The sequence below is a fragment of the Seriola aureovittata genome, chromosome 19 (genome assembly GCF_021018895.1).
Source record: "Seriola aureovittata isolate HTS-2021-v1 ecotype China chromosome 19, ASM2101889v1, whole genome shotgun sequence".
NCBI classification, from domain to species: domain Eukaryota; kingdom Metazoa; phylum Chordata; class Actinopteri; order Carangiformes; family Carangidae; genus Seriola; species Seriola aureovittata.
The window spans coordinates 5,598,299-5,617,247 of record NC_079382.1 but is presented as its reverse complement, the minus strand read 5'-3'; the positions used below and the strand labels follow the sequence as shown (position 1 = coordinate 5,617,247).

The window sequence follows — 18,949 nt, the reverse complement described above, 5'->3', positions numbered from 1 at the left end:
ACCCCTGTAACTCAAAGGTTGTGGAACAGGGGATGCCTTTAGTTTGGCATTGAAATAGACACATAGAGAGACTCCTGTCATTTATTCAGCACAGGTATTATGTCTATGTGCCCAGTCGGATTCTTTTTGCTGAAAAAGTCATTTAAATGCAAGAGACACTTTATCACTCACTGAGTCCCCACTATCAGATCTCTATACTTAGGCAGTCAGAGGTAACTCTCATCACAAAGGATCCTTCACACCAGCTTCATTACTCAGTACAGGTTGTTCTTAACTGTGTGTGTATATGTGTTTTTAAGACAATATTGTTACACAATGTGATCTGATTCTCTCCAAGATTGTGGTGTGTTGTGAATATGAGCGCCATGTGAGAGGTAACAATCGTCCACCATGAGGTAAGACAGTGAAGCTGAAGGTCAGGGTTTTTCCCTTGTGACTTTCAAAATTTTTAATAATGCCTTCTGCTCCCACTCAACAAGAACTTCTCTTTTTTTCTTGCTCCCTCCAGAGGGAGGTCAACGGTTAGGGTCAGATACCGAACAACTACCCCGAAGCTGCTGGAGATGCTGAGATCCAGAGTCTTGCTCGAAGGCGATTCAGCAGTGCGGACGCTTGTGGACCCAAGAGTTTAAAATAGAGTCCTTTTTGTATATGTGTGTGTGTGCGTGTGTCTGTTTGTGTGTAAATGATTAGAGCACTAGCTTAATGATGCTGCTTATAAACCAGGGCAAAATGAGGTGAAGTGCCTACTTACAGATGTAGAGGCTGATGACAAATGGCTGTGACCTTGGCAGACCACATGGTAATGGTGGAGTCATAGTTGCCAGTAGTGAAGCTGCAACAGTGTCATTATATCAACTAAGAAATAAGCCTGGGATCATGCACATTCAGATAATTGGGCATATGCATTATGAATAAAAGAGTAGATTATTATTAGGTTACAGCAGGTCTGGAAGTGTGCTCACAAAACGCTCAGCTCATGAATAACCCTTATTTGAATATTCCCAATGTATTTCCATGGAAACGGATCTCATACCTACAAAAAAAATAAAAAAAAACAGTACAGTAAACAGTACATTTTTTAAAATTATGACTGCCTTCAGTATCCTATATAAAAGGTATATATCCCACACAGTGCTTCTCAGAGATGAAGTTCTATGATGTAGTCCATTAATCAGTGCGTATAAGCATATGGAAAGTTATGAAATGCTCATGTTTTTCCCAAATAAGACCATATAGGAGTTGTTTTCTTATTCAGAATATTTACTCCTTATCTAAATCAAGTCTCATATTCTGACCGGATGTGCGACAAAATCCAGAATTGGGAGAGGAGAGAATATCTTTGAAATTTAGTGGTGTAGTCTTCTTCCTTGCATCTACTGACAATTATCCACAATGCATCTGTTGGAGATTCAGGTGTGTAATTCTAGGTGCTGTGAGAGTAAGCTCGACCTGCTAGACTCAAGCAGAGATCAGGAGTGGGTCACAGAGGTCTGGTGAGTTCATATCTTTGCAACGCCACACTACTCAACCTTTTCTCATGTTCAAACTTATAGTCCTCAGACCCAACTGACGCTGACTCGTGACATCACCAGAGGCAATTTATCAGATTTCTTGCAGCTCCAACTGAGGCCAGTATAAAAAAATGGGAGCTTAAAAGCGTAACTTTATTTGCTTGTATTTAACTTTTTGGCGTCTCTCATAATGCACAATGTAAATCTTGATTTTAAATATGTTAGTGAATGTTGCATTTGATTAAGTTTGACTTTGTTTTTTGGGAAAAAGTGGTTTCGATCTCCTAATCTCTAACTCTTCACATGAAAACAAACTATTCTTTTATAAAAATTGTGGCCATTGTAGATTTGCACCAAATTTTGGAAGAGGGCCGGCTGATAAACTCGCCTGGTGATAAGAACAGACCAGTTGAGTGTGTTGAAGATTGCTCAAAATGATGTGAAGCAGACCACAGAAAATGTTGTGCTTTCTTCTGCCAGGTCGTATTTTCCATAGCACGTGAAGGCTGTGTACAAAACAAGGCCATGTATAAGTTGAAAGCTCTGCAAAGGAAGAGGTAGCTACTGTAGACAACGCCATCAAAGCCACATATACAGGCAAGACTGATGTACGTGTGGTTGTGTCTGTGTGTATGCATAAATAAGCAAATGCCATGTATGCAGACTCACACTCATGCTTGTTAATGCCAAGCCATTTAATGACTATAATCAAGGCCATATATGCACAAACATGAATACATAGTGTATGTACGCAGAGCCCTGTTAGTTATCGCAGCGTATATAAATTGATGTTTTATGCTGGTTTATCAGACAACAATCGTTCAACCAGTATGAAGAAGGGTCGGGTTCAGGTCACTTTCAGTCAACAAATGTGTATTGAAAAGTCATGGAATTTTAATGAAACATTTTCTGCTTAAACTGAAATGGACTGACTCCATATCTGCAGTGAACACAGAATTAACAGGAAGCTCAATACCCATCTGTCTAGTATGATTTATATTATTAATAAACCACCACAGTCCAATAATCACCAGTTCTTCATGAAATAAGAACAGAATTGGAAATGAACCTTATATTTATATGCACACAGCTACTAGCAATTCTTGGCTACAAAGTCTAGATTTAGAAAGTAAAAGCAGAAGAATAGGAAGTAAAAAGAAACTAAGGTCTTCAGTAAGAGCAAGATTAGAGCTGAACACAGTTGTTTCTACTTTTGTTAGCACTTTCTGGGAAGTTACACAACAGTAGAGCAGCAACTTTTTTTAAATTATATTTGACAACAAGAGACTGGAGGGCAGCAGCCCATTTGGCTGTCTGGCTCTATGTACAAAAACTTCCACAAAACCAGGCGATGCTTCAGGCTATGAGGTAATTAATGAAATAATTATCTGCTTGTTCGTCAGTACTGTGGAAAAGAAACGGCTTCAGGGTTGCCCGTTTACTCCATTGTGAGGCAAAGGACACAGCATATTTCAAATTACACATATTTTTTCATTTCTTTTTAAACCTTGATAATTACATATCTGATGGAGTCCAGTTCTGCAACTAAAACCTGTCACCATTAAATTAAATAACTGACAGACCTTCACATGCCTGTGCCATATTATACTATACACTATATTATACTCTACTCTACAACACTATTATATACTATACTCTAGTCTATTATACTATAATATAGAATACTATACTATACTATACTATATTAAGTAATGCTCTAGTCTATTATACTATACTATGCTCTACAACACTATATAGTACTCTACTATACTATGTTATACTATACAACGCTGTACTATAGTATACTAAAACTATAGTATATTATACACTACTCTACTATACTATACACTACTACACTATACTATAGTAAGTATACAACGCTATACTATAGGATACTAAAACTATAGTATACTATACACTACTACACGATACGATAGTATCGTGTAGTATACTATATTAAACTATACTATACTATACAACAAAGCAATAGTAGAAAATATGGTGTAACATAAAACCCTTATTTACAGAGTTATTTATAGAAAACAGCAGAACCAGCAGTGATGTTTAACCCTAAAATGAGCAGTATACCCATTTTGTTTCAATGTCAAGCACACTTAAAAGTTTATTTATCACTTGTTGATGGCCTTAAATAGCCATGTATGAGAGGAGAAGCAACACTCCAGTCAACTCTAATCGCCAAATAATGGCCAGTGAAATATCAATACTTTGAAGTTTGGCATGGATTTGGCCCAGTCTATAAAATCAGACACAAGGTGGCTGTAATCAGGGGTGTGAGTCATGTACACAGTACATAATCAAGCTGATTGTCTACTTTCAGTGGTGTATTATTTTATGAGGTGTTTTCTATATTTATCAATTGCTCCCTCATGTTTAACGACTAGAATAACTCCTCCTTACTTGCACTGGTTTCATTCCGATTTCTTGTATGTACAAAATGTGTTTATGTAACTACCACCCTTCATACAGCCAATTGTTCAGAAAAATATAACTTTTCCATTCACACTTTTGTCTTATATCTAACATGAATTTCCTTGTCCTACAATACAACTGCCCCATGTTATTGACTTAACATTCTTACTGTCTTACTTTTATAAGCTTATGTATGAAGACTGGCAAAACCATAATAGTCAACATGAAGCTTTTGCAAATATCAGAGAGAACAGTTTAGTTTTTAATGTTTTAATACTATCATTTGTAAAAGGGATTTCCCTAAATCTTATTTACACAGTAACTTTTCAATCCTTGCATGCAAAGGTTGGACTTCTTCCTTATACAGTAATTTTAAACTGTCTGCTTAAATATATGTTAAGTTTAAAAATAAAATGTTTTCCTGGCACTCCTGTCTTACTGTAGCCCGGAACCAGGAGCAATCACTGGGAACAATCCAAGCTGATGAGCTGCCATTCAAAGACGGGTGGTTGTTATGTTGCACTAATTCCAGATAGGACATAGAGAAAATCACTTCCATTGATCAACCTTATTTAACAATAACCTATGGTATAAATACAATTAAAATCAAGTTGCTATAATATGTTGCTAATGATCATCTTGTGGTACTGTACCTGTTAGTAAGGGCAGCTCCAAAACGCCTAATTTGGTAATCTATTATTGTTTCAAATTAATTCTGATTGTGTCAGTTGAAATCATGAATTAGCATATTAACAATGCTGAATATATTACTCACTTCAAAGTAATGCTTGACGTGCTCAGAATTCTTAATATGTTTTATGCATCAGTAGACTTTCAGTGATGCAAGTCTTCTATTACAACTCTCTTAAAAAAAAAACAATTTCATCTGGGCTTTAATATTTAAGAGTACAAAATGCTAATAACTGGTCCAGTGAACACTTTCTGGTTCACTTTGAGCAGCTTTCAATTGATTTTTAAAGTAGTTCTGGCAAAGTAAAAACTTTGTTATTTCCAAAAAATATAAAACCTTGTTGTAAAGTGTGATCTAACGCTCTGTCCATGGTGCTGAAATGGCCTTGCACGCGTCATCGTTGTGTTAAATTCCCAGTATTACAGAAATGGCTTTTTGTTGTCCCTGTGATCCTGAATAATTTATTTCCAGCCTTCGTTCCGTTGTGACATTTGCTCACATCGTCCCTGGGTAAGCATGGACAGGAGCATGAATCTCTCATCAGAGCTCGGAAAGGTCAAGTGATATTGATCTCACTATGCAAACGTGCGCTATATTGTCAGAATCAAGCCTCCAAAGTTGGGGTCAGGTCGAACATTTTCAGGTCAGTTTGGGACTCATTAACACATCAGCCTCTTTTACAATTGAAATGTGGAAATGAATTCTGGAATCAGCAGATATGTCAAGATAGACTTCGCATACGGTGATGAATGGACGGACCCTGTAAATTCATTCTTATTATGGTGGTCTGTCCGGGGTGCGTAAAACGCGCGCTCTGGGGTGGAGACTTCTTTGGAGAGGCAGGATCACAGCGCACAACAGCACGACTCCCTGCATCCACAGGTTGCTGCGCGGATCTTTCCTCCTCTCTGTGCATCTTGGCAGCCCACACCGAAGAGTACAGTCGTTGGAAATGAAGTGAGAAGTCGCTAAAGAACGCGTTGGCATGAACGTTTTGGACTTTGGACAGTGCAGATGCCCGTGAGCAAAATGCCGAATCCACAGCTCGATTACAAACTACCTGACCATTTACTTGTACTGCTCAGGACTTTTCTTTTGTAAAAAAAAAAAAATATCTTTGCAACGTTTCTCCCGAGGAAAAGAGCGTTTTATTCGAGACCACCATGCCACAGGTCCCTCACTGCAACTGTACCACGGTGACAACAGCAAAATAATGGCATGTAGGAGCGGTTGTTGCTGCGGCTACGGTCCAATAAACGAAGATAACGCGAGGTTCCTGCTGCTGGCACTGTTCATCATCATCTATCTCTTCTGTGGGGCGGCAGTTTTCTCCGCACTGGAGCAGCCAAAGGAGCGAGAGGCGAAGGAGCGCTGGGCGCAGAGGTTCGAGCATTTCAGCCAGAAGTATAACCTGAGTAAGAAGGACCTGAACAACTTCCTCAGGAACTACGAGGAGGCGAACGTAGCCGGTATCCGTGTGGACACAATCAGACCACGATGGGACTTCACCGGCGCTTTTTACTTCGTGGGAACTGTGGTATCAACCATTGGTGAGATGAAGAGAGAGGCGCTTAAAACGGTGTTAAAATGCAATTTCTGAAAACACATTCATTTCCAAATCGATTTGACCTCTCTTCCAGGATAATCAGTTTTTACCTCATGTGTATGTTTTGTCTGTTATATGTAATTACAGATGACTGTGTCACAAATTGTCTTTCACAGTTTACAAACACTACAGCAAACTCAAGGCCATGAGTTACTCACTTTCTATGAGCCAAAATGGCTAAATTATTTTCACACTCATTTCATTTTCTGCTGAAAATGTCTTAGAAAGCAAGTTAGGTTTCAAACTTTCACACAAAACAGTAATAATATATTGTGTGTAATGGACTTTTTCCCATGTAACATATCAATACAGGCAGTGATCCAGCATACACATGACCGGAGCCCTGGATGTAGCAAAGCTGAACATAATGAAGCCTTAATTAATGTAATTAGTTCCACCTGTGTTTGATGAGTCTCCTCTTTGACCACGCATGTTTCATTTTGAAGCATCAGTTCCTGCAGTCTGTTTCTTTGGGTAGAACAAAGCTCAGAGGGAAAAAAAAGAAAGAAAGATAAAAAAAAAATGTTTTTTTAAAAATGTAATCTCTGCCTTAGCGCAAGATTTGTCCCTGACAATTTGTTCTCCATTTCAGCTCAGACTCTCCAGGACTGTCTGAGAGCACTACAGGTGTTAGTGTCAGTATGACAGACGGAGCAGAGAGACAGAGCCATCCTTCTAGGGAATAGCACTGTTACACAGAGTGACAATAAACTCACTGATCTGTTGTTGCTGATACCCCTGATTTGTACCTGTACACTCAGGCGATTATTTCTCAGTACCTGATAGGTTAGCGCCATTTCAACATCTTTGATCGGGGTGATTTTGAATTTATGACAGTTGACAGTTTGACAAGCCCTCCGATTAGATGACTGGAAAGACCATCGCCATTTAAATCAGAGGGAAGGTGATGAAGGACCTGGGGTTTGTCAAGCCAATTTCCAAAATGATCACATTTTATACGACCTCATTTTTTTTTTTAGATAGATTGTGGCCTACAAAGAGGCCTTGCTGCAAGATTGATCCAATTATTCTGACAGTCTGACAATTTCCAAGATGAATTTCCTTCTGCACCTTCCTCTGAGAGTAGCAAAGACAACATTCTGATTTTTAAACACAAACTTCATCACATCTTTCACTCAAGTAGCCTCCCAAGAGAAGAAGCATCATTGTTCTGCGTATGAATGCAGACAATTTCAAAATGCTCCTGCATAACACTCCACAATCACAGACTGCGTTACAAGTGTGAGTTTATGGTTATAACAGTGCAAGTATGAAGTATTGTCATCATTGCTGCAACCTCCTGTACATATCCTGTATGCTGAGAGAGATCAATCTGAGCATTCTTTAGCCTTTTCATCTTCTCTGTTCCTACACTCTCATCCCTTGGTTTTTGGAGTAAAGCCCTTCACAAACACAGCATCATTTTGCATCCTCTCTGAGAGTGCTGCATGCTTGCAGAGCTTGGATAAATACATGGAGGAGTACTAGAGAGTGGTGCATCTTTTTAATATCTCAAGTGCATGTGTGGTCAGAAAATATGCACAGTCATGTTTAGAGTTGAAGAGCAAAAGAAGAGTTTTACTATAAGATTGCGATAATAAAACTCTATTTGGTTAAATGGCCTAATTAAAATATATGATAACATTGTGCATAGGTAGGTTTACAGTCAAAGTAGATTAGAAGATTGATATCACATTCATGTTTGAGGTATCTGTTAAGTCACAGTTCTACAGCTTGCATGGGCATGAAACTGTCCAGTTTGAATCATCAGTTCAAAAGATAATAAAAGTTCATTGATAAATAGTCAAAAGCACAAGCCTGTGTATATAAAAACTTATGAGAAGAAGTTAAGTACACCTCCCACATCTTTTTACTGGTTTAAATATCTTTCTTGAGTGAGTGACGCTGAATTTAGGAGGAAAAAGCCGGGACTGTGTAGCACAGCCCAGCACCTCCATTAACACCCACTATGTTCACAGCTTTTGTTCCTGACACAGATGTCATACTGACACAGTAGCGCACTGTTTTCTCCCCTTTCTTTTATGGGCTGTATATTTTATTAAACAGGTTAAATGACTCATCAACATCGCATTTAACCGGGCTTAACAAAACAAGAAGGAAAGAAAAACACATCTATAAAATCCAGTTCATTTGGCTTTATCGGCGTATTTGGAAGAAAACTCCGGCTCAATTTGCACCTTGAGAACCAATTTTGAATGTGGAGGCAATCAAATCCTCTGCAAGAAGCCCGCCTGTGGCACAGTGGCAATTAGTCTTGCTGCAGAGTATGCTTTTCATGACGCGAGACACCTTAACATTCATCTTTGTTTCTCTACAGAAAAGAGCTCTCGTTGTAAGGCTCTACAGCTGCTATACCTACCTGTAAGAAGTCAATTCGTTACACGGCGCGTGAAATCGCCGTGAGAATTATAAGTGCTCACATTTTCAACAATGTTATGAATGTGATAAACTGAAAAAGAAGAGCAGCCAGACAGACAGCGCTTCATTGAGCTTTCAGTGTTAAGTGAGGGATGAAAAAGATACTTCACTGATACTGGTGCAGTCGATAGGAAGGCCTGTTCTGCCCGTTCTCAAGAGACAAAAGAGAAGTCTCTTAAAAACAGCATCTCAGTTCCCCTTAAGGTGAAACCAGTCAAATGGGTTCGAATCTTAGCCAAATAACTGTGTGGAATACAGTGAAATGTTAGACAACCCGACACATTGGGACTGATTGCAGTGATGTGCTTGGACTCAGCTCTTAAATTGAGTGACAAAAAGAGAGGGAGCGAGAGACGGAGAGAGAAAGAGGAGGGAGAGTGCATCACCAATGGCAACCCAGTGGAGTGAAGCTGTTGTGTGAGTATAATATTCACTAGGAAGAAGGCGAGCTCAGTAATTAGCCATCTTTGTTAATGACAGAGAGGGTGCACGTTTGGTTTTAAAGGTGAGTAAAAGAAGCTGGAGGCAATGACCACCGTTATCTCCTCTACAAATAACCCATTCATTTCCTTAGAGCACTTAAGTGTGTGCTTGAAAGAAAAATGGAGGCACTGAGTAATACTAAGCAGTTGTTAAAGTGAATGTAATGCTTTTATGTAAAACAATTATTTCATTCAGAGGCAAAACATCGAGGAAGCTGCTCTTCCTAGTATTCTCTTCATTTGATTTTGCCATAACACCAGTTTCATTGTGTAATTTTAACATATTTCATATTATTTTTTGTGTGTATCCCAGGGTTTGGGATGACCACGCCTGCCACCATTGGAGGAAAAGTCTTCCTGATGTTCTACGGCCTGCTTGGCTGCGCAGCCACCATCCTCTTCTTCAACCTCTTTCTGGAGCGTGTCATCACCGTCATCGCCGTTGTCCTTAAGTCCTGTCACGAACGACGCCATAACAAGGCTGTGCTCCCACAAAATGGCCGGCAAGTGTCTGAAGGAAACAGAGAAGGTGGAGCTGCAGGAGGTGGAGGGGGAAAAGGGGAGGATCTGGCTGGCTGGAAGCCTTCGGTCTACTGCGTCATGCTCATCCTAGGAGCGGCAGCCATCTTGGTGTCCTGCTGCGCTTCATTCATGTACTCAGCGGCCGAGGGCTGGGGCTACCTGGACTCACTCTACTTCTGTTTTGTGGCCTTTAGCACCATCGGTTTTGGAGATATGGTGAGCAGCCAGCGGGTCGTCTACGAGGGCCACGCAACAGCTGCATACCGGCTGGGCAACTTCTTCTTCATCCTCACCGGCGTTTGCTGCATCTACTCCCTCTTCAATGTCATCTCCATTGTCATCAAGCAGGTCCTCAACTGGCTACTAAGGAGGCTGGAAGCCCCCTGCCGCTGCTGTTTCCCTAGGAGGGGTCACCATCCGCACCGGCACCCCCGACGGAACGTGGTGGCCCCAGGTCACCTGCGTACCCGCAGAGACCCCTCGATCGAGACAGACGCCATCAACGAGAGCGAGACTGACACTGGGCGCAGGATGTCTGGGGAGATGATCTCCATGCGGGACTTCTTAGCAGCCAATAAGGTGAGAGCTGCAGGGCTCGATCAGGCTGTGGCAAACAGCTCGTGTGACATTTCACATGGTTAATGTAATCACGCATGTTATTGCACACAGGATATTCTGTTAATACCTAGAATAATTTGATTTTACTGCTCACATGAGTACAACATTTAGTCAGTAACCTTGTTTCCCTGTAGTCGTGCTTACTGTACTCATTAACTCCTTCACCCTGCTCTCAGTCATCTCCATCATTATAAGCCTAATTGAATTTTTTATGCTGTAAGGCAGCACAATTGTCAATAGAGATTCCTCATGAGCCATAACATACGTGTAGACTTATTATCACTGAAACTCATTAAAATATTAAAAATAAAAGATAAGCAACACCAATGATTGGTGGTTTAACAAAGGTTAAATAATTCATATAATGATTCATATTTTGATAAGAGCCTCCTGTTTGTATAAGCAGCAGTTTATTTTTTGCTGTTGTTTTCTAGGTTACATAAACATTATTTGTAAAATTTCTCGACAGCCCTTCTAGACAGTTAGGTGTCAATTGTCCGCACATTTCCATAACAGCTACCCCACTGAGATAAGAGGAGTGAGCAGTGTGAGCTGTTGAATGTCAAAACCATGCTCCCAAGGATTATGAACTCACTATAAACTCAAAAAAACTAGATTTTCACACATGGTGATTAAAGCCTGAGGGTTTTGACTGACTAAATGGTGCGATGCTGTAGCAAGCAGGTGATAAAAACTGACGTCAAACCATTAACACAACAAACATACTGACACACATATTGATCATTCATGCACTTCCAGAGGATTAGTGCTGGCCCACAATGAACAACTGAATCTGATATTTTACATACACACACACACACACACACACACACACACACACACACACACACACATATATATATATATACATACATACATATATATACATACATACATACATACATACATACATACATACATACATACATACATACATACATACATACACTATATATAGTTTATTGTGTTCCAGAGATATCTATTCAAGTTAGCGTGAGTTAGCATGATTATCAGCTAGCCCTGGCCAGTCTTGTCTTGTAATATGACTTTGTACCTCAAAAGGGCGATAGTGAGTCACTGTAATCTGCCCTGTCCAAGATGAACTTGTATGAGGTCTTGCTCTCCTGGTGTTTTTTTCATATTGGTTCCCAAATAGGTCTAAATTGGTGTTAACATGTTTCTGTCTGACTAGCTTAGCATTTACTCAATTTTCACACAAGAGACAAATTTCCTCCTGAGGTTATGAAAAAAGCAGAAGGGGAAGCTGCCCTTTCTGCAGAAAAAATTCAGACATCCACTTTAAGTTACAAGGACATCACTCCAAGTGAGATTTAAACCACAGGAGGTCCAGCAAGGTTGCCGAAAAACAGTAGGTAATTGCTGTGAAAAACTACCCACATGCTGTACATGCTCCAGACATGACTGAAATCACTTACCAGGGCAGCTAATGTTAAAATGACCCCACCTTGCCCAGACAGATGAATTCAAACGATGCTATAGTTTGTTTTCTTATGCATAAAAACACTGATTAAAATTTACAATACTCACAAAAACAAACACAATCTGGTCTCCTTTCAAAATAAAAGAACAACTAAAGCTTGATTCAGCTTGGAGCTGGATGGAAACCTCAGAGCCTTACATGCATGCACCCTTGTGTGTTGATTGACAGCAAATTTGCCTGCAAATCATGGTATTGCCTCGTGTCTGTAGAGGTCTGTGATTCCAGACCTCTGATTTGCTGTCTACCAATTTGTTCAGCCCTTTATATAATATATAATAATATATGAATGACATGAAATGGCATTTCAGTCTGAATATCAGACTAGTCTGTCTGAACATTTATTCATACGACACATGTAAAGTCTGGCTGTGTAGATATTGTACTTTTGGAGAGAAGAATACGAGGGAGAGGACAGAGGGAGGGCTGGAGACGAGACATTTCACAGACTTCTACAAGTTCAAATGTTTGTGCTGCCCAAGGTAACACACTGACCTTTTCATTTCCAATCGGGGACAGCTGAACGTCGATGACATGTAGGTGGAATTCAGTGGCAACATAAACTCGAAATTCATAATAGCCTTTAGAGTTCAGATGGTGTTAATGGAATACATTTTTATTTTGCTGTAGCCTCTCTAGCTGCACAAGGTGGTTAAATTCTTAGAAGCAGATCTATAAACACTCGGTGCAGACACTGAAGATGAGGTCAACAGTTCATGGCCCCATCAGACACATCCATTTACTGAGAGCACTAACAACACTGACAACAACAACTTACATCTTAATGCAACAAAATACTTTGTGGTTATCTCAAGTTTAACTGAACACCATGACATTGTGTGCACAAACATTTTATGAATGATGCTCTTTGTTTCTGTCATAACAAGAAGAGTCTGCAGCCATGCTAGCAGCACTATGAGGCTATACTTGCATACAGTGGAGCTAAATTAGCATCAACATGCTAATCTGCTCATAATAACAGTAATGTTTACCATGTTCACTGTCTTAGCTTAGTGTGCTAATATGCAAATGTGTGCTAATTAGCATCAAAGATAAAGTATAACTGAGGCTGATGAGAGCAGTATTTGACCCTAAACCAAAGTATGGGACAAAATTAAATTTTTGATCTGATGATGGAACAGAAAGAAAAATCAGGTGATCACAATAGTTATTACAGTTCATCCTGAGGGGAACACGAAGGACTGAACCACATTTCATGGCAGTCCTCCTTCCACTCAACGACAACATTGTCAACGTCACTGTCAGTGCCATGGTGATGCTAGGCTAAAAGTCAGCGGCTGGCCTAATCCTCCTGGGGCTATGAACGTCGGCACAACATTTCATGGAAAGTAGGGCTGCACAATTAATCAAATATAATCGAAATTGCAATATTGCCAAGTGCAATATCCAAATCCGGGAGCTGCGATTTTTTTGATAAAGGCAAAATGTGTCACAACATTGTTGTGCATTGTTAGAACCATAAGCATTGTGGCGCTACAGAGGCGCTCCGGCCTACAATCATATTCTCCACACACAAGAGAGCATGCTTGTTTGGTACAAGTCCCAACAAAAATCACATCATCATCATTTTAAAAATTTTCAGTCAAAATGAAATGCAAAAATTATCATTCCAAATGAAATTAAGACTCATATCACAATTGCAATATCTGCCAAAATAATTGCTATATGTTTTATTTTGTATATCGTGCAGCCCAAATGGAAAACATGTAGTTGTAGAGATATTTCACTCTGTACCAAAGTGGTGGACTAATATTGCCATCCCTAGATTCATGTCCTTAGGATATTACACATAATTGTGTGTAGATAAAATAGCTCCAGCTCATTTGCTTTAATACTGACTTGGGCTGAACAATTAATCAAAATATAATCGAAATTGCATTATGGCCAAGTGCAATATCCACATCGCACCATAAGCAATGTGGTGCTACAGAGACTGCCTACAATCATATTCTCCAGAAGTAAAGGAACATATTTGTTTGGCACAAGTCCCAAAAAAAAATCACATCATCATGTTTGTATTTTTCTTTCAGCGAAATGAAAGTTAAATCGCCTATCACAATATCTGCCAAGGTTATCGCAATATGATTGTGTTTTGTTTTGTTTTTTTGCATATCATGCGGTTTTAATACTGATCGAACAAATGTAAAACACATCAGGTGAGTAAATTCTCCACACACTGCATTGTAGAGTGAAAAATGAAAGGGAACAGTTGGTGTGTGGGAGAGTAAATATCTGGTTTCTGTCAGTTTTTGTTGTCTTTGTTCACTTAAATCAACACTGCAAAGGAGAAGAAAAACACCCTGTGCTGCTGCTATATCACACCTGTTAAATCAGATGTGCCTGCTGCCAACAAGACTGTATTAATTCTTGTTTCACAATGCTTCACAGGTTGCACGTACCACTTCCAAACACAGACAGCAAATATTTCCTCATCTTCTGATTTCTCTATTTCTGTCCCCTCCCTGCAGGTGAACCTGGCTATTATGCAGAAACAGCTATCGGAGATGGCCATCGGGCACCCACGCCAGTGCAGCTCCAGTTCACGTCAGAACGGATTCTCAGGAGGGGTGGGCGCCCTGGGCATCATGAACAACCGGCTGGCAGAGACTAGTGTGGACAGATAGGGGGAAAAGTGTGAATCTTTTTTTTGTCAAATTTTACAAAAGGGTTGAGAGGGTGAGGCGAGTGAGCTCAAAAAGACAATGAGGACTGCCTTCCAGAAGAAGAAACAAGAGTTGCTTGGTGTTACAAGACTGAATTCATGACTAAATAATGTATCCTTTCCATTGACAAGCAGGCTGACTCCCCAGCAGCTGCGGCTTAGAAACAAACCATCTCAGCCCACCTTTGTGTCAAGAACATGGCTACATGAATGATGCATGATAGTTTGCTGGAGTCTCACATCTGGACAAAGCTCAGAGTACCGGAATGCCCAATCCCCCACCCCGCTAGGAATTCAGTTTCCATGGTGATAAAAAAGCCTGCCTAGAGCCATTGTATCTATGCTTTAAAGACCTCATGCGCACTACACAGCTACTTCACATCTAACCACAACTTCCACTCATCTGCAGTACTTTACAATACCCACTATGACTCTGCCCACGTCCATACTGTATCTGTCCCTGTAAAGGACATTAATGAGAGAAAAATAGCTTTAATAAAATGGGTGTTTTTTGGTTTTGTGTCTACTGGTAGTTATTACATAAAACACAGTGTCATGTAGAAAATGAAAAAGTAGCCTAATTCACAGGTAACTAAATGTTTACCTTCAATGAAGAATACATGATTTTACATTCAGACAATCAGTGGCACTCTTCATTCACATCATTCAGGATTCAGACAAATGTTTTACAGCCACATTATATCCTACTCAATAGCTTCTGTCTTTGCTACTGCATTCATTCATAATCACGACAAATAGAAGACAAAGCCTCTGAAAAGAACCTCATTACAAAGCAAACAGACCTATCTGAAGCTGAATGAGAAGTATTCTGAATCTGAGATGAAACCGATTATGTGAGACTGCTGTTTGCTTTCGGCTTTGCTGCACATTATCCTAGGTGGTTGGTATTGATGTAAATGTGAAAAACTGAAACAAATAATTACAGGCCTGATTATTTGATTTTTGCTCAGCAAGTGTCAGGTTTATATTTTTCCCACTGTCTGGATTCACACCAAGCACAGTAAACACAAAGGACAAAAGACGGAAGAGATTGTTAATAACATGCCTGTGGAGTAACTGACTTAGGTGAAACCTGCAAACAGCTAAGAGCAAGAACGACTTGTGGACACTACATTATGCTTGATTTAGGCAGATTGTATAGTCATCTTCATGCTCGATGTAATGCATCGGAGAGGACGCTGAAATTACAGGGTGAGAATCCCCCAGGTTCCACCTCTGATGTCACCAGCTGAGCTTTTGTATATCTGAGTTAAGTGTGTCTGATTTACAGAGAGACAACCTTGAAGCAGCCTACATAATAAGGCTGTATCACGGAAAAACTGCATTTGTTTCAGATTTTAATGTATGGTGCCTTCTTGTAGCATTTCCAAAATTCAAAATCACAGGGGTAAAAGTTAAAAGAGTATATGTCGCATTAGACCACCAGCGTTTGAGACCAAAACAAACGCTTGGTCAGCCACAATTCCGGCCTCCCTTCGGCCACAACCCCCCTTCACGTTCTCAGTCAACAAGGTGTTATGAAGTTAAGTGCTAGCAGCCACTAAACACACAACATGCACAACTGAATAAATGTACTCTTTCAACATGAGAGCCAACAAAAAACAATCTAGTCACAGCCACTAGCTCACTAGCATGGCCATGTTATGCTCCTTAGCAACGCTGGCAGTTAGCCAGCTAACCATAGCAACATTTGCCGAACACATTCATAATAATGGAAACAGCAAGTCAGCTAATATTATCATGCCTTCAGTAACCGGTCACGAATAAAAACAGACACGTAACATTATGTAGTCATCAAGTTACTTACGCACTTTGGAGAAGAAAAGCCAGTTCTGAGTCAAGCTGGAGTCCTTTAGCAGCTAGTAGGTCCCTCCATCTCGGTAAATCCAGACCATAATTGGCTCTAAGGTAGGATTGGGTAAGAACTTCAGCCTTGGAGTTATTGGAGCCGGTAAAGTGCATGAACCACCGGCCGACCGGGGTTTCAGCCAGAAGTCCTCATTGCCAGTCTGCCTGTACGCTGGTCTTACCCCTTTCTTTGTCGGAAATACTTTTAAACAAAAAAAAGTGATTTCTTCACTGGAGGAAATTCTGAGTTAAATGTTCCTGCAGAACTGGAGACTGCAGTTTCAGGACCGTAGTTTCTGGCGACACTGCCACTTTACACGTTGGCTCCGCATTTCGTAAGAAGATGGACGGTAAACAGAAAGTGAGTATGAAAGCTCATATAGCCTAAATATATTAAGAGTAACCAACTAATTTCTTTATTGACACAACCATCTACCATATTTATATTAATGAAATGAAATATAATTATTCATAATACACTGCGGTCCTGAGACTGCAGCCTCCGGTACTGCAGGAACGTGTCTTACAATCTATTGAGGCTATGCTATATGTAAGCAACATTTAGATGTTACATTATAACGGCGGGAAAATTTGTATTAAATTAGTATTGATGCTGCTTTTTTGGTCATTGTTATAGCTATTTTATATACAAACTGTATTAGTTTATATGTATTTACTGTACTGATTTTAGTTGCCCTAATCTTTCATCTATGGGGAGAAGAGGGAAACGGAGCCTGCCACTCATGCACAGTACCTAGCTTTCTGCTTTATCAGAATAAAAGATAATCCCATCACGTTTTTGTCACATTCTGTCGAGTAAATAAATCCATTCAGTCACAGCGCAGGGAGGTGTACACCGGTCACATCATGGACTGTATAATATATATGAAGTGAGGAAAAATTAAAATTCAGTAACATGTTACTTCTATTCTCTCTCTCTCTCTCTCTCTCCCTCTCTCTCTCTCTCTCTCTCTCCCTCTCTCTCTCTCTCTCTCTCTGTCTGGAGGTTCTTTCACCCAGTGTCATTGTCCCCCAGTGTCCTCACTCGTCCTCACTTGACCACACATTGGTTTACATTCCCTGCTATTGTTATTGTTTATTATTGTATTAAAGGATATATATATATATATATATATATGTATATGTATATGTATATATATATATATATTATATATATATATATATATATATATATATATATATAGTATATAATCTTGAATCTGTCCCAAGAGTTGTCCTTCTGTCTTACCTCTCTCCAACCTCTCAAATAAGAGCAAGGGGACAGGACAGGATAACCTGTGGACTACGAGAGGAAGCAGGAATAGGTGAATAGATGAGGACGGGAGTGACAAAGGAGTGAAAACCTAAAGTTAAGAGCATAGACAAGGAAAATATGTGATGAAAACCCAGGAGGAGAGGAGAGCGGGAGGAGTGAAAGAGAAAGGGAGGGAACCCTATGACCGAATCACAGCCATGCTTTTATTACATTTGATTGGCTGACGCTTGTGCTTAATTAACTTCTACCACAAGCAAAGCGAAGCAACTGAACCAAAATGCAACCCATGATGTCACCCCATTCAAAGTGAATGAGAAGCCTCCAATGCATATGTGTGAGTGCTGTGTAACTCAGCATTACCGCCAAAGCCTAAGCCTCGTTAGCACTCACTAACACAAGCACTTCCACTATGTAGTATTTCTCCACTGTGTGGAAGCCAATCCTGGATGCTATCAGAGTTGAGGCTAACATTAGCAGTCACTAAGTCACTAGCTTCAGTCTATTAGCACAATATCATGCATGTAGCCATGAAGTAAAATCTTATACAAGATTCTTGTTTTCATCATAATGCTTGAAACATAAAAAAGTCGGGTGGCGATGGAATTTACAGCTAACTGGACTTGACATTAACTTAGTTAACCGTGGTTACCGGGTAGAAATAGGAGGCCTGCTTTTGTCTAGCTCTGTCTAAAATCACAAACCCATTGCCTCAAAAATGACTAATAAATTCAAGTGGTAAATTGCCACCATTAACATTATAAACTGTAAATTTACAGAGCAAGAACAGAAAGCTTGACAACAATATGTTTCAACAATAACTAAGGGCAGTAGGCCATTTTGAAACAATTCTTTAGAGTATTTAATTGTTCTACTCTCAACTTTGAGATGTTCTAAGGTATTACATTTTATGTGCTGCCTTACTTGACTTAATGTTTTTAAACAACATGTCAACATTTTGCTCTCATCAAAACCAACACTTAGATGTCACCTACATGATCAGACCAGAAAATAGGAGAAAAAAACAGAGAAGGAGAAAATAACACAGACATGAACAAATCCCTGAATACTGAAATCCAATATCATTTGCAGGATAATAAAACAGACAAAAATAACTTGAATCTAACAGCATCCACTCTTTGCTATGGAGACAATCTCACCCTCAGACAGATAATCTGATACTCAAACTAGAGAGATGTTGCCTTGGCATTGCCAATGCTCATGCACACGTATGCTGCATGCACATGCACACACACAGACACACAGACCAAAATGGCTCAACAGAGAATCAGAGAGTATATCAAGAGAAGATGTGCCTACACAG

At 39.8% G+C, this 18,949-nt stretch overlaps 1 protein-coding gene and 1 long non-coding RNA gene across 2 annotated transcripts in view; one reads left to right on the top strand and one right to left on the bottom strand.

The window, feature by feature from the left end:
- Positions 1-16,691, bottom strand: part of LOC130187826 (uncharacterized) — a 60,094-nt gene extending 43,403 nt beyond the window's left edge. Inside the window, exon 1 of the long non-coding RNA XR_008830509.1 lies at positions 16,312-16,691. This is a non-coding gene — a long non-coding RNA (uncharacterized LOC130187826). The remainder of the gene's footprint in view (positions 1-16,311) is intronic.
- Positions 5,085-14,996, top strand: kcnk13b (potassium channel, subfamily K, member 13b). Its single transcript, XM_056405727.1, has 3 exons — positions 5,085-6,185; positions 9,476-10,263; positions 14,290-14,996. The coding sequence occupies exons 1-3, from the start codon at positions 5,849-5,851 to the stop codon at positions 14,443-14,445; spliced, it is 1,281 nt and encodes a 426-aa protein (XP_056261702.1). The 5' UTR covers positions 5,085-5,848; the 3' UTR covers positions 14,446-14,996.
- Positions 16,692-18,949: the final 2,258 nt, after the last annotated feature.